Here is a 14,325-nt window from a genome sequence, read left to right as displayed (position 1 = left end):
AGACACTATGGAATTTAAATTCATTTTTAAGAGCTGTTTCTCATTAAGTGTGTAGCACAAGGGAACACTTGCCAACTCACCCTATTCCATGTAACCCTGGAGGAACTACATTCCTATGCAGATGTAATGCTTCTATCTGTGTTTAAGAAGCATACAAGATATACTCAAACCACAACTCTATGGAGTTACATGGCTGTCATTTAGCTTTTGGGAACTAAATTTCCTCCAATTTTGTCTCAAACTGAAAATAAGGTTAAAATAAATGGGCTACCTTTCCAATTTACAGCAGGGACTATTACATACATAAACACAGTTAAACACATCAAATTTGAGATCAAAACTCTGACCCTTAGGTCTAGCAGTATAATTCAGTATCACTATGATTATAGTGTCAGAAGCAAATGAACAGGCAGTTCACTTTACTGATGTTATTTAGAAGTCACTCTTGAGAGGGGAAAGAAATTAACAATTATTTGAAAAAGCTATTATATCTTTAAGTAGCAAAGAATCAAATATGCTAGCTTTTCATATTTCAATGTAGAATAGTAATAAAACAAACAGGTTAATCTTTTCATAATCTCCTTCAGTCCTCCTCGGTTTAGTTTTCTAAGGTTTATCTCAAATAATTTCTTGAAGAGGAGCCAGAAAATAAACAGTGCCCTTGTTAAGCCTCTCTTGTAAAACACAGCTGCAAACCAGCCTTTACAATCCTTCTCCACCTACTAGAACTGGTGCAATGGATGGTTTCCACTCATCCATTTTTGAACTAAAAACCATTGTTTCCACCAGGGTGATAAGTACCTAAATCAGTAATTTTCAGTCTATCCTGGCTGGAGAATTACTTCTAAGGGGTCCACAAAACACACTGAAGAGCAGTAAGCCTGTTTCTGATGAGCTTCAATTCACAGCAAATTCATCAGCAAATTTGCAGGTGTATGAAGCTTGGCATCCACTGATATGGGCAGTGGGTCAGACAGTAGATACAAAGCTAGCAGATTTAATATAGTAAATTTTAAAAGTTGAGGTTTCACCTAAGTGGTTTGGATTTTCTCTTCCAGGTAACAGAAATCAGAGCTCTTAAGAGAATTACCTTCTGAGATACTACATCTAAGTGCACTCATGAACAAGCAGGATACCCTGTGGGTGGTCCTTGACCTGCTCATCCATATTCAGGACCTGGTCAAACTGTACAGCAGCTGACCTGTGGCCTATCCATCTAGATTTCTTTTCCAGAGAAACCAAAACACTATAGAGCGAAACGAGGAGAGAGCTGGGCACGAATGAAGTCCTGGGTCACAGTCCACTATGGAATCAAGACACAGCAAAGTAAGACTGCTTGGACATAACCAGTTAAAAAATATTTTGCCTCCTCTTTCATCCTGCAACTGCCATATACTCCCCTAAACTGTGTGGTACAATGGATACGGGTGGTTTTAAACCATATCCTTTAGCAGTTATGACCCTGCCAAGATGACTTTGTGAAAGTCATATATTGCAGTAATATTTAATTCATATAATATTGCTATTTAATATCCTCCTATGTTTTAAATCTCTCGCCTCAGTACCACTCTGCTGCTTACATAGACTGCGTTTGGCTTTGAAGCACCCCAAGACTCTTTTCTTTCCAAAATGCTAAGCAAGAAGCACTGTGATGGCAGTAGATGGTAAGGCTGTAGGAAGCACTATTAGTGTTCCTACACACATTAGTAAGGTGACAGATTACATGGACTACTCAGTCTTTTCCATATCAGATTTCTATGAGTCAATGATTGTATTGTTCGTTCCCTTCTGTACCAAAGAAGCCATCAAGTGACTAGTACTCAAATGTGACTGAAAGGGCAGAAGTGGGGCTTGTCTTGAAATGAATGCTCTTTCTGTGCAGGTTAGCTATGCACAACTTATTGGGAAGTGGAGAAGTTGTTGGGCTATTCCTTCATGAAGATCTAACTCTTCATCAGCCTGGCTCGTGGTGTAAGGAGGCAGAGGTCACTTGAAACTCAGTCATCTCACATGACAATGCACTACGAGCTTCATCAAACAAGTCCAGCAAAATAATGGGTTCTTTTAGTCCTTCGCTTACATGAGAAAAGTAGAAAGTGTCCTCTTCTCTCACCAGTAAAAGACACTCTTAGTGCCAATACTGAACTAACTGTAGATTTCTCTCCCCTTTTGCTGAAAATATTCCTGTGCTCTGATGTACTATGAACGGACGCAGCACAGAAGTATCCCTGCATGAATTAGTGAGCTACAACAGTTAGCACACTAGCCGCAGACTGCCACAGTATTCTAATAACCCAAGCTCACATCCACCATTTTAAAGCCAAAATACCAATGGGACTAGAACAAACCATCACTTTACCAAAGGCAAGCCATTCTCCTAAGGACAGTATACCAAAAGGAGGTACTCCAGATTAACAGGCAGCAGTTAGAATCAATGCTGATAACAGGTTTGTTTCTGAGGAAGATCTTCTTGCTGTGCCACTTCTTACTGCAGAGATCTGAAGACAGCACTTGTATGAATATCACTGCAAACAAATGCTGCCGATAACCAAAGGGCATGCAGAAATCTAGCTGCTTTTTCAATCAGTGAGCTTGGAGGATAAATGCAATCTTCAATGAATCAGTATTTTAACACTTTGTAAGAAAAGGTGTACTTTACAACCTGACCCACAGCTCAGCGGACTCACTGCAATGGGCTCTGAAGGAGATACACATGGTAGTCGTGAGGTTGAAAGAAGATGCAAGATTCAACAAGGCAAAAAGCATCTCATCTAATGACTCAGTGACCCACCGTTGAAGTGGCTTGTCCCAAGTAGTACCGGAGACTAAGATTATTTTGTTGCTTTAGTCCTTGTAGGTCAAATTCATCCTAACTCAGTTAAAGCCAAACCAGCTACCTAACATCACAAAGTCCCCCCCGCCCCGCCATTTGGCATAACGGAATGTGTCGGCAGTAGAGAAGTCTAGTGTTGAACCACAGCAGAGCTAACTGGCAGAAGTGTGCCTTGCTGGCGAATGCAGCAGGACAGCCCGTCAACACTACTGCTGGCTCTAGCCAGTGTCATACAACCTTGATTTTGATACGTATCAATACCGGATTTTCAAAAACTACCTAAACCCAGACCTACATGATGGATCCAGGAGCATCTCTGGGTTTGTAAGGACAGCAGCACACCTCCACCATGCCTCAATTTCATGATGGATAAGGCTCAGAGATGCACTAATCTGCACCTCCTTCCCCTACTGAGTTGGTTTCTCTTAGCAATGAATCCTGGGTGCCTGGAACAAAAAATAATTATGGCAGGCCCCGGAAGCCTGAAATCTCCAACCCTCGATTAATTCACACTTAGCCATACGTAAATTCAGTGCAAATGCTATCAGCACATTTTCCTCGTTAGAATTCAACAAAAGTTGAGGAAAACAACTGTTTTAGTAAAGGAATAAATGTAACTACAGTACTGAATTAAGTCTGTAAAGAGAGAAATCTTCAACTTCAGTGTTTAATTTGCACATCAGTACAAATCTACAGAGGAGCCTAAAGCCCAAATGACTACCAGCATATCTGAAAGTATGTAAAAGGCAGGACTAGTCATTGATTGTGGAACCAAATATCAGTACAAAGGAAGAAACTGTTACTGAACTGAATGTGCACAGATGAAGGCTGGCTACGCTCAAGTAGGTGTGGAGGGATGCAGCTCGTTTTGCAGTGGGATGGCCATGCCCTCCTCATGCAATCTGGCATGCACATGCTGCACTTGAGGGCCAGAGAGGGAGGGAAGAAGTCAGAGTCATCTTAGACCACATGTGAGATCCATCTCAAAGATACAGTTGATGGTTGCTGCCAGCGTGTACGAGTCATTACAAAAAATGAGGCATCTGCCTCTCATTGAAAATGGTCTGTCATACACACAGCACGTGACTCACAATTTGTTATGGCATGGACTGGAAAAGCAGAATACAGAGAATGCAAAACTGCCTAACTCAAATATGCTTCTGGTGCAAAATACTTAGGACTCAATTTACTTCACATACTAATCGTATCCATTCTGTGAGATATTCTGATGCACCCCAGAATTCAAACTGAGTGTTACAAACTGTACTGAATACTAAAGACTTGTTTTTTACCCACTTAGGAATCACATGTACAGTCGCAGTTATCATCCCTCCCTAGCCCCAAGCTCCTGACAGGTGCCCAAGTTAGAAGTGGTCAACCTAGGTTCCCTCAAATAAGAACTGGAGAGATGAAGTTCTCACCTTGAATTATTTTTTGGAAGGCTCCCTTACTGTATCTATTCAGAGCTCAGATGAAGTGTTAGGACATATGCTACAACAGGTAGTAAGAAGACTTCCAATTAACGCTAAGTTATTAAATGTAGACACAGTGGCTAAAGCCTTTTCAAACCTAAGTAAGAGAAAATTTGTTCTGAATAAGAAAAAATGCCAATCAGAAACCATAGCCAACACCACAGGTTATTCTTCTGGAGGAAAAAGAACATCCTCTGTATTATTAAAGTACTTTTCTACTGGAACAGTTAATTTAGAGAAATAAAAATCATCTGAAGTGGAAATTCTAGATGCTTTTGTTCCGTCTCTGGTTAAAACCCTAGTCAAGAAGCAAACAAAGTTGGACGCACAGCTCCTATACCATACTTCAAGACAATAAAAATAAAGAAGCCAGTTTGCAAAGGCTGTAGCAGATGATGCCAAAGCGAAGTGTGTCCTAGCACAAGAACCACAGAGCTCTGTGTTCCCTGTGAACGTGGATGTCACAACTCTACCTCACTCTTCTGGATGTGCAAGCAATGACGTAAGTACAAGCTCCCTGAAAGCAAAGGCTTTCAATATGTTGATGGAAATGGTTCAAATCGGATGCTTGGTCTGTCCTGTCTCATGCGTTATAAATCAATCCTGGAAAGTTGTATTTGAAGATTTCCACACCAAACTCTGATGTAATACTTCTCTGGTTTTCACTGGGGGGTTGGGAGGTCTACCAACCGTCCTTCAAATTCAAGAATGCTATCTTGCTATGGTTGCCTATAGGTTTTAAAATCAGAAGGCACCAGTTAGCAAAGGATCATTAGCATGCATTGTAGCAGAAAACAGGAAATACAATTAAACATACAGCTGTGAGGTAAGATCTTTGGCAGGAGAAAGAGAGCTTTGGGAAGAAAGTGGCAAGGGCAAAGCACTATGAAGCAGCATAGTAATGTGGTCAAGAGGGGGACTGAAGCACAAAGGCAGAGATGAAGAAATGAGAGTAGGGGTGAGAGGAGCAGGAAAAGAAGCACAAGGAGATAAAATGATAGTAGTAAAAGAAAGAAGGCAAAGCATACAGAAGAGAAGAATGTACATAAGGAAAAACATCTCTCAAGAGTAACAGTAAGGGCAGGAGCACATTGTTATGCAACAGGATATACTATTTTCTGTATAGAAAGTTTTTATTTAAGCTTATATGAAACCTCAAAAAAAATCTGTGGGAGAAAATTAAAAAAAAAAAAAAAAAGAGAGTAACATCATATTTCTTTTGACCTTCAAATTGCTTTTTAGGTCATATTTCACCCTCCCCTCCCACCCCCCAGTATTTTCCAGGATGGAATTTTCTTCTTCCCACTCCAGGATTTGGTGTGGGCAGAGCACCGCAGATGCTGCTGAACTCAGAAACCAAGAACCTGATTCATTCTTCCCTTTAATCTTGTGCTATCATTTAGACTGGGACCAAGCGAACGTCAAAGGCTGCAAGGCAGAGAGATAATTTTACACAGCTTCTACATTCACTTTGTCCCAGCATAACAGTGGTACAAGAGGAAGAATAAAGGTAAATTCAGTTCTGAACCCCTGCTAGTTTGTCAAATATTTAAGAATAATTTTTTTCTCCTCATGTTCCAACAGACTTACACTCTAAAACTCCTCTGAGTTTTGACTGTACACAGAGGGCAGGTTTTCCCTAAGGTAAGACCAACAACCAGTTTTCAACTTCACAGAATCAAAATCTTTAAAACGAAGACAACTTCATACACTCAATCAGCAGAGCCCTTCAGTCTCACGGACCATGTTCAACAAGTCCGGATTATTTTCTGCAAGCTTCCTTTCGTTTCAGCCTCTGGTACCGCACAATCACACTGCTGGGTATCAATTCAGTACTCAGAAAGGATTCTCAGAATAAACTGTAAGGAGTCATATGACATAAAAGAAGCTGCCCCCAAGACAAGCAATACAGTGTTTGTATTTTTGAAAGCTGAGGCCACTTTCAGTAACGAAGATTCCCTGCTTACTTCATTCTAGACTTTAAAACAAACACAATCTCTAACATTTTAAAAGGTTAGACACATTTTTTACTCCCACTGTTTCTTAATAAAACACCATTTGTGTGGGAAACCAGCTTAATGCATACTTTAAAAACAGGCAAACCATTAACTGATCCAACGTGTTGGCAGTTTTAGAGAAACTCACTACACAAGAACAAGTGATGCATCTTAAGTTTCGAAACAGTCTGAGCTTTACTTTCAGGGTGCGTAAGTACGCCAAGCTCCTACTACTTTATACTGCTTAGTATACAATCTGTGATACTTAAAGTAGCAAGAAGTATAATCTGAAGAGCTACTAAACCATGTGCAGGTTATAAAGTGCAGTTTTAAGAAGCTCAAGAGGTTATGGGTTGCTTGTCTCATAAAACCAATGGAAAATACTAAGAAACCCTCGTCTTCTACCAATCCTACCAAAGAAACATGAATTTGCCCAAATAAATGGTTAATCTCTTAAAGAGGCTGCACACAAGAGGTTCCAAAAGCATTACTTTTGCATCAGCAGCATTATACTTAGGCAACAAATTGTTTTTCAGCACATCCATGCTAGCTAGTTTACTGTGGAAATTTAAATTGTCATTAGAGTAACATCCTGCTCTGCAGCCTTTCTGTGTTTCAATTTGCCCCTAACTCTGCTAAGATTCAACTGGCATGAAACAGCTGGGCACAATTAAGGACTGGATGAAAACCAAACTGAGATTTCACAATAGGTGGCATTTTAGTCTCCATGGCATAGGCTGTTGGTATAAAAGACCAGTGACCCCTGGCAGAAAACACTGTCCCTCACTATAAATCTGGTGATTTGTTTTTAAAACAATATTATTCCAGATCAAACACTGTGACAAAACCAGCGTTTTCTGCAGGCATAAGCCAAGGATTGGGTTGTTTCCGATGACTGGATTTCTGCTCGGTTCTAGCTGACAAGCACGTGTTGCGACCCGAGCACCCATGTACTGACACTGCGAGCACAAGCTCCATCCGAGGGTCCACCTGGGCGAGCGAACCAACCCCCCCCCCCGGTCCCGGACAAAACACCTCGCGTTCTCCCTAAAGCTGATACTCGGCGTTCCTACTCCATCCCGCAGCTTTTGCGCTATCACAGGCAAGACAGGGGACACTCTGTTCCCTACTTTATTGCCCCTCCTGACAAGACCGCACCATAACCACTAACTAGTCCCTTTCCGACGGTATCCATCACACCCGCCCCCACTCGGCACCTGCCAGGAGATCCTCAGGACACGGCCGCGCCTCGGTGGGCTCGGGGTCCCATCCCGTTCCTCCGGCCAGACCCAAACTTTACACCTCCCAAACTTTTCCCCCCCGCGGAGCGCCGTCGCTCCTGGCCGCTCTCAGCCCATCTGTCCTTCGCCGTGGCAGAGCGGAGAGGTGCCCCACGCCCGCCCCACTCCCTGCCAGGAGGTGCGAGGACACCTCGGCCCCCCAGCAGCCCCCACCCCAAGGCCGCGGAGCTGCCGGGCACGGCGACGGGCCCCGGGACCGGCGCAGCGCCCGGGGTGCGCCCCGCGGGGGCCGGGGCTCACCCGCGTGGGGCATGGTGATGGTCTCGTTGGCGTTGCTGGAGCCCACGTTGTAGATGACCACGGCGGAGGCGTTCTGGGCGGCGGCGTGGCGGATCTTGTCCTTGTAGGTGCAGTTGCCCCGCGGGATGAGGGCCACCCAGCTCTTGCCCGGCGCCGGGGCGTTGAAGCGCGTGCCGGGGTCGCAGGCGTAGCGGTCGATGGGCGAGGCGGAGAGGGCCACCTGCCCGCGGGCGTCCTGCTTGGGCGACTGCTCGCCGTAACGCCCGCACTCGCTCTTCTCGCTGCGGAGCTCGGCGCCGCCGGCCGCCGCCGGGTCGGCGTAGGTGATGTTGACGAAGGCCGTGTACCACTCCTCCTTCTCGGCCACCGTGAAGTCCAGGCACAGCAGATGCACGAAACAAAAGGACAGCAGCCATGTTGAGAGAGCCAGGCTGCGGCACGCTTGAATCACAGACATTGCCATCTTCATCTGCCGGACCCCCGCCGCCCCCCCCCCCCTCCTCCCTCCCGCGCCTGTCCGTGTGTGGGGGTGGGTGGGCGTGTGCCCGCGGGTGTCCGTGTGCGTGTGCGCGGGGCGGCGCTGCTCCCGCCGGGCGCCGTGCGGGGAGGGGGAGGGAGAGGGGGAGGGGGAGGGGGCCCTCCCCTCCGCAGCCCGCTGCCTAATTCATGTCGGGGCCGTTTGATTTCCTCGCGTTGGCCCCGTCTCCGCCCTCCCCCCCGCCCCGCTCCGCCGCCTTCGCTTCCTCCTACCCCGATTCTCCCCTCCCTCGCCCTGCCCGCACGGCTGCCCCCCCCCCCCCGCTTTCCTCCCGCTGCTGGCAGCCCGGCCAGCCGCCGGGCGGGGAAAGCGCGGACAAGGAGGAGGAGGAGGGGGGGAACGGGGAACGGGGGGGAGGTTTCCACACTCATACAGGCGCGGCGCCGCTCCCGCTCCGGGCCCGGCCCCGCCGGAGGGGCTGAGCCCCCCCACACCCCCCCCCCTTCCCGGGCTGCGGGGCGGCGGCGGCCGCCGTGTGCGTGAGGAGCGGGCGGCGCGGCAGCGACACCTGCCGGCCGAGCGGCGGGACCGGGGGGAATCGGGGGGGGGGTCGACGGGACCGGGGCGGGTCGGGGGAACCGGGGAGGTCGGGCCCGTCCCTCCCGGAGAGGGAGCGGAGCTCGGGGTGCTTTGCGATTAGTTGGTCACACGTCCGAACCGTGGGGTTAGCTTTGATTTTTAATTTTTTTCCTTCTCTTTACCTGACTGCTGTCGGATGAGAAGCTAAAAAAAATTGCTAGTGTGGATGTTATAACATACTTATGCCCCGCGGCTGAGAGGGATAATGGCTTGTATGTCGGGTTTTAGAATACAAACCCAATAAATTTTGCTATACGTTTCTGAATGATAATGACTGGCACGTTTACCAAAATCGGGTGTGCAGCCGACCAGAACACTGAGAATGTGGAAGGTGAGACCTCAGAGAATGACAAAGGAACCTCAAGGAACCACAGAGCCGCCCCCTGGAAACAAACTCCACAGACACAGAACAGTTTAATTTTGGCTCCGTGAAAGCCCAGATGTGCTGGTTTTGGCTGGGATAGAGTTAATTTTCTTCACGGTAGCTAGGATGGGGCTATGTACTGGATTTGTGCTGGAAACTCTGTTGATAACACCGGGGTGTTTTAGTTACCGCTGAGCAGCGCTGACACAGAGCCAAGGCCTTTGCTGCCTTTCACCCCACCAGCGAGGAGGCTGGGAGGGGGGGCACAAGGAATTGGGAGGGGACACAGCCCGGACAGCTGACCCCAGGGATATCCCAGACCATATGGCTCATGCTCTTCATATAGAACTGAGGGAAAAAGAAGGAAGGGGAGATGTTCGGAGCGATGGCAATTGTCTTCCCAAGTCACTGTTACATGTGATTGAGTCGTGCTCCACCTGCCTGCCCATGGGAAGTGGAGCATGAATTCCTTGTTTTGCTTTGCTTCCTTGTACGGCTTTTGCTTTCGCTGTTAAACTGTCTTTTATCTCATCAACCCACAAGTTTTCTCACATTTACCCTTCCGATTCTCTCCCCGGTCCCACTGGGGGGAGTGAGCAAGTGGCTGTGTGGGGCTTAGCTGCCAGCTGGGGTTAAACCATGACACCAGATTTGGGGATTTTTAATGTATAAAACACACCAAGAGAATTTTGGCCAAGACTCAAATGCCTTTCAAAAGGGTCAAAACACAACTGACTCCCATGTTTTGTCTGTCCTAGTCCAAGTGAGTAACAGAAATTCTGCTGTTCCATAACTATGTTCAGTAACAGAAGGATGTCCCACAGGATTAATAGATATTGTCTGGTTTAGCCCCATCATTATTAAAACCTGCTGCTAGAAATACCATTCCCTTTCATTTAGATGAGATGCCCGAGTATGTCGCTGGTGTCAGTATTTGCCTGTTTCCTGTTTATGTTCATAGCTGCCACTGATCTAAGCAAACATCTAGATGACAGCCTTAACTGTATTTTACACACATGCTGCTTTGAACAAGTTATTTCCCTGAAGTTGAAAAAAGTGAATTTGGGAGAAAAACATACAGGTGAATAAGGGAATAAAATAGAGACATTTATAGGGAAATGTGGGTTAGCAAGAAGTCTACCATCAAGCAAGAGGATAATTTTCCTCGAAAGCCCATTCCTGGAGAAGTGAAGTCGGCAACTGAGAAGAAAAAATTACCGTGTAGCACTAACATTGAGAGACAAAAGTAGATGGCAATCAACATTAATTAGAAAGTGTTGAGATGTCATAAGGGAAGCAAAAGCCATTAAGGGGAAAATTCATACCTGGAAGGGCTATGGCCAATAAAGCATTTGTATATTTGGAAGAGTAAGAAGTATGATGAGAAGGCAAAAAAGGTATAAATGATCAATAAATAATTCAGGTTTATATCTGGAAAGAAAGGGAGGACGTGTTTGCCAGATTACTGCCTCCTAAAAGAGAGATTAAGAAGCATCTCCTAAGAACATACAAAAACAGCAGACCTGGAGAAATGGCACACATGAATCCCAAAAGAATGCGTAGGACAGCAGAGAGAATAACCAGCTCTCTGATACTACTTCAAGTAAATTTTGGCATAACAGGAAAATCTTGAAAGACTGAGTGTTCGGTTTCCTGATAAAATCCAGAAAAAATAATCATGGTGACCAAGTAGTTCCAGGCCTGTTAGCCTAATGTTAACCAACCCCAAGAAAAACAAGAGAGAAAAAAACCTAACGCATGGATAAAGTTTGTTTTTATGGGAAGTGGCCCGCCAAGCAAACATGATTCATGTTTTTCTGAGGAAATTATCCATGTGGTTAGTAAAGTTACACAGCCATGGCTGTAACAGGTTTTTGAGAAGTGTGTTACTCGATGATACATGACATTCTCATTACACGTGTAACCTATTAAGGACCAGGTAAGATGAGCTTAGTAGAAACAGAATGTGTTTTAATAGGGCTTAATGCAAAAATACGACTCCAGGTGACTGAAACCGCCAGCCACTCTGGAGCAGATCTGGGGAGTGTGTAGTTTACTCTGCACACAGAGAAGGATTTGGGGGTCAGAGTAGGAAGGGCTTATGCTAAACGCCCAGGGAAAAGGGGCCTAAAGAGGATGCAGCTATCCTCAGATGTTTCAGAGGAGTAACAAGTAGGAGTAGGGAAGCGATTTAAACTCTGCATGAGGCATCAGAGAAGCAGATACTGGAAAGTGTCCAGTTTTGGTATCTGTATTTTTAAAAGGATATTGAAATACTACAGTAGGTTAAGAAAGCAACCCTAAAAATAATTTGAAATAATTCCTCTCCAAGGAGAGATTTCAGGTCTGAATCTATTCACCTTCTCAAGGAAAGAGGCAATATGATTACATTGTGTAAGTACCATCACAGGGATATAACAGCAGGTACTAATAGGCTCTTTAAGCTAGTGGATAAAGGCATAACAAGAACTAAAGCTTAGACTAGACAGTGCAATGTAGAGCAAAAATAGAGCCACAAAGAGCAAACACAGAGCAACACAGAGCAAACTGATTAAACAGGGATTGCTCATTGGAGAAAAGCGAGACTGTCCTGGAAAATGAAAGACAATCTACTCTTATATCCAAATTAAACAACAAAAATATACCACTGGAAAGCATGCTTTATTTAAGCGCAAGATATGAAGTTCTTCACAATTGATTTATAACCCAGTGGTCGCTTCTCACCTTAAAAATACTCCTCAATTAAAACAACAGATTACCTTTGTTGCTGAAAGCAGAACTACAATTTACTATGTTAATGCTTTGACTTATAATCACCCAGTTTGGTATAGCAGTTGGAGGTTCTTCCCATATTATTTCTTTCTGTTCACAGAAACAGCTGAGGTTTTCCCTTTGTCTGGCTCCCCAGAGCTCTGTTCTGGTCCTGGCACAAGAACACCGTACTTTCAACTACCATCCAAGCAGTTGTCAACAGTTGCTCCCAGGCCAGCAAGACATTTGCCACAACTTTGCCCTAGCCAATGCTCTCTCCTACAAAAAAAACCCAAACCCTCTGACCTTTGCCCCACTCTAGCCTCCACAGAAGCACGCAAGGCACTCATTCAGCATGATCATCTCTTTGCCTGGATTACAGTGAAAAGCACAATCTTTATTTTTATATGCTATTGAAAATTATTTTACAGTGTCTGCAGCACTGGGGTGAGGGGTGTATCTCTGAATTTTAGGTGTTGTATATGATTTTAACAACATATTACAAATTCTCCTCCCCATTTTCCGTGCTTCTGAAGTGAGATTAATTCCAGCTGAACTATACCTTGTAGAAAGTTACAAGACCATCATAATCAAACTTAAATATGTGAAATGTGGTCAATAAGTAGAAGTAGCATGTGGGGAACTCCAGCTCCAGATTTTTGATATACAGAAACTCAGAAGCTGAATTTAGCTGACAGCTGATAATGAGCAAATGACACACTGACATTCACTACGTGACTGTCTCTAGTATGTGCCACAATACTTTGTTAGATTGCCCTTTCACAGGTAAAATTCATTATTTTATACCATTTTTTCGTTTAAAAGGTAATTTGTTATGCTTAGATTGTGCTGGATTGTGTGTCTGTACCCAAAATTTCAAATTTCAAATGATCTCAAAGGCAATGGCTAGAAATTGTTTCAGTTAAAGGTGAGGAATGACTAGGCTGCCTAAATTCTGCTGAAGTAGGGATTTACATGGAAGTTAGGTATCTTAATCCAGAAGAATACTGAAGATGGCATTGCAGGGTATTGAGAAGCCTAAATTAGGTGGATTGGCTCCTTTTACCATTAATGGAAAGATCCTGCAGCAAGCAATTCAGAGCATGCAAACTTGATGCCTTATTGTATATAGGACCTAGTGACACCCAAAGGTCCTGTGCTGAGCTGAACACCGGCAAAAACAAACCTATGGAAAATACACACCACAGAGTAGGTGAGAAATCCCACCTCTCTCTCTACGCTCAGGAGGTTTCGGTCGGCAGCTCAGTTTCCTCTGCATTGAGTGTGATGAGTCCCCCCGTCCCCCCCGCAGGGGTAGGACCCCAGCAGGTACAGCTGGGAGAGACTTGGGGTTAGAGATAATTTCAATGCAGCCTGAAGGTTTCTTGATGCAGATGGACAGTAGGGAAAGCTAACTGAAATATAATCTCTCTGCAGGTCTCTCTTTTGCCTTCCCTAGCTATGAGACTGAAAGTGATTCTTGTTTACAGCTGGAGAAGAACAGAAGAGCTGTTAACACCGGGAGACCAACATAGGATAAAGCAATACCACCGCCTCACCCATTCGCTGCCAGTACTGTGCTGAGTTAAAAAACCCAGTAAATTTGTTAATGCAGAGGGTTAAACGAGCAATAAATCTTTTCTTGACCTAACTGACGTTGTTAATACTCCATCCATCTTCCTATTCATATGCTAATAGCCGTATTGCCTGTCACTTCATTACAGAATCCTGCCTTAGATTGGAATACTGCTGCATTCTTCTGTAACGCTGCTTGAATTACTATAGTTGCTACTGTAGTTCTGGTTTCATTTACTTAGGTCAATTTAATATTCTTCGTAATACTCTGATGCTCTAAAGAAATCTTCGGAGTAAAGTTCCACAAAAAACCCGTGTTCCAGCCAAGATAAACTCCTCACAGGAACTATAGGAAAGGTTCAATAGAATTTATATGGAAAGTGAAATTTTCATTTAAAAATTATGAAAAGGGTTGAAAGGAGCTTTATCTTGTTTGACCTTTATTAAGCTTTCATAGTGAGATAGTGCTCCCTGTGTCCCAAAGGAAAAAATTGCCATGTCTTACCATGTTTGTTTAGCATCTGCTTTTGTTATAGAGACTTTTTTTGTAAACTACAAGAACCCAGGAGACTGCTGCTGCTGAACATCTTTCTGCCTGTTCCTTCTTCTGTTATAGCTTCTTAAAAATAAAGAACATTTGAAAGAAACATGTCTCCTTTCTGCAATCTCTTTCTC

General features: G+C 44.6%; 1 protein-coding gene across 1 annotated transcript in view; it reads right to left on the bottom strand.

The window, feature by feature from the left end:
- The window catches only part of RNF150 (ring finger protein 150), a 124,277-nt gene extending 115,825 nt beyond the window's left edge, over window positions 1-8,452 (bottom strand). Inside the window, exon 1 of the mRNA XM_074905039.1 lies at window positions 7,844-8,452. Coding sequence (XP_074761140.1) covers window positions 7,844-8,312 — 469 coding nt within the window. The 5' untranslated portion in view covers window positions 8,313-8,452. The remainder of the gene's footprint in view (window positions 1-7,843) is intronic.
- Window positions 8,453-14,325: the final 5,873 nt, after the last annotated feature.

This window comes from Athene noctua, chromosome 4 (assembly GCF_965140245.1).
Source record: "Athene noctua chromosome 4, bAthNoc1.hap1.1, whole genome shotgun sequence".
Lineage (NCBI taxonomy): Eukaryota > Metazoa > Chordata > Aves > Strigiformes > Strigidae > Athene > Athene noctua.
This window is presented reverse-complemented; position numbering and strand designations above follow the sequence as displayed.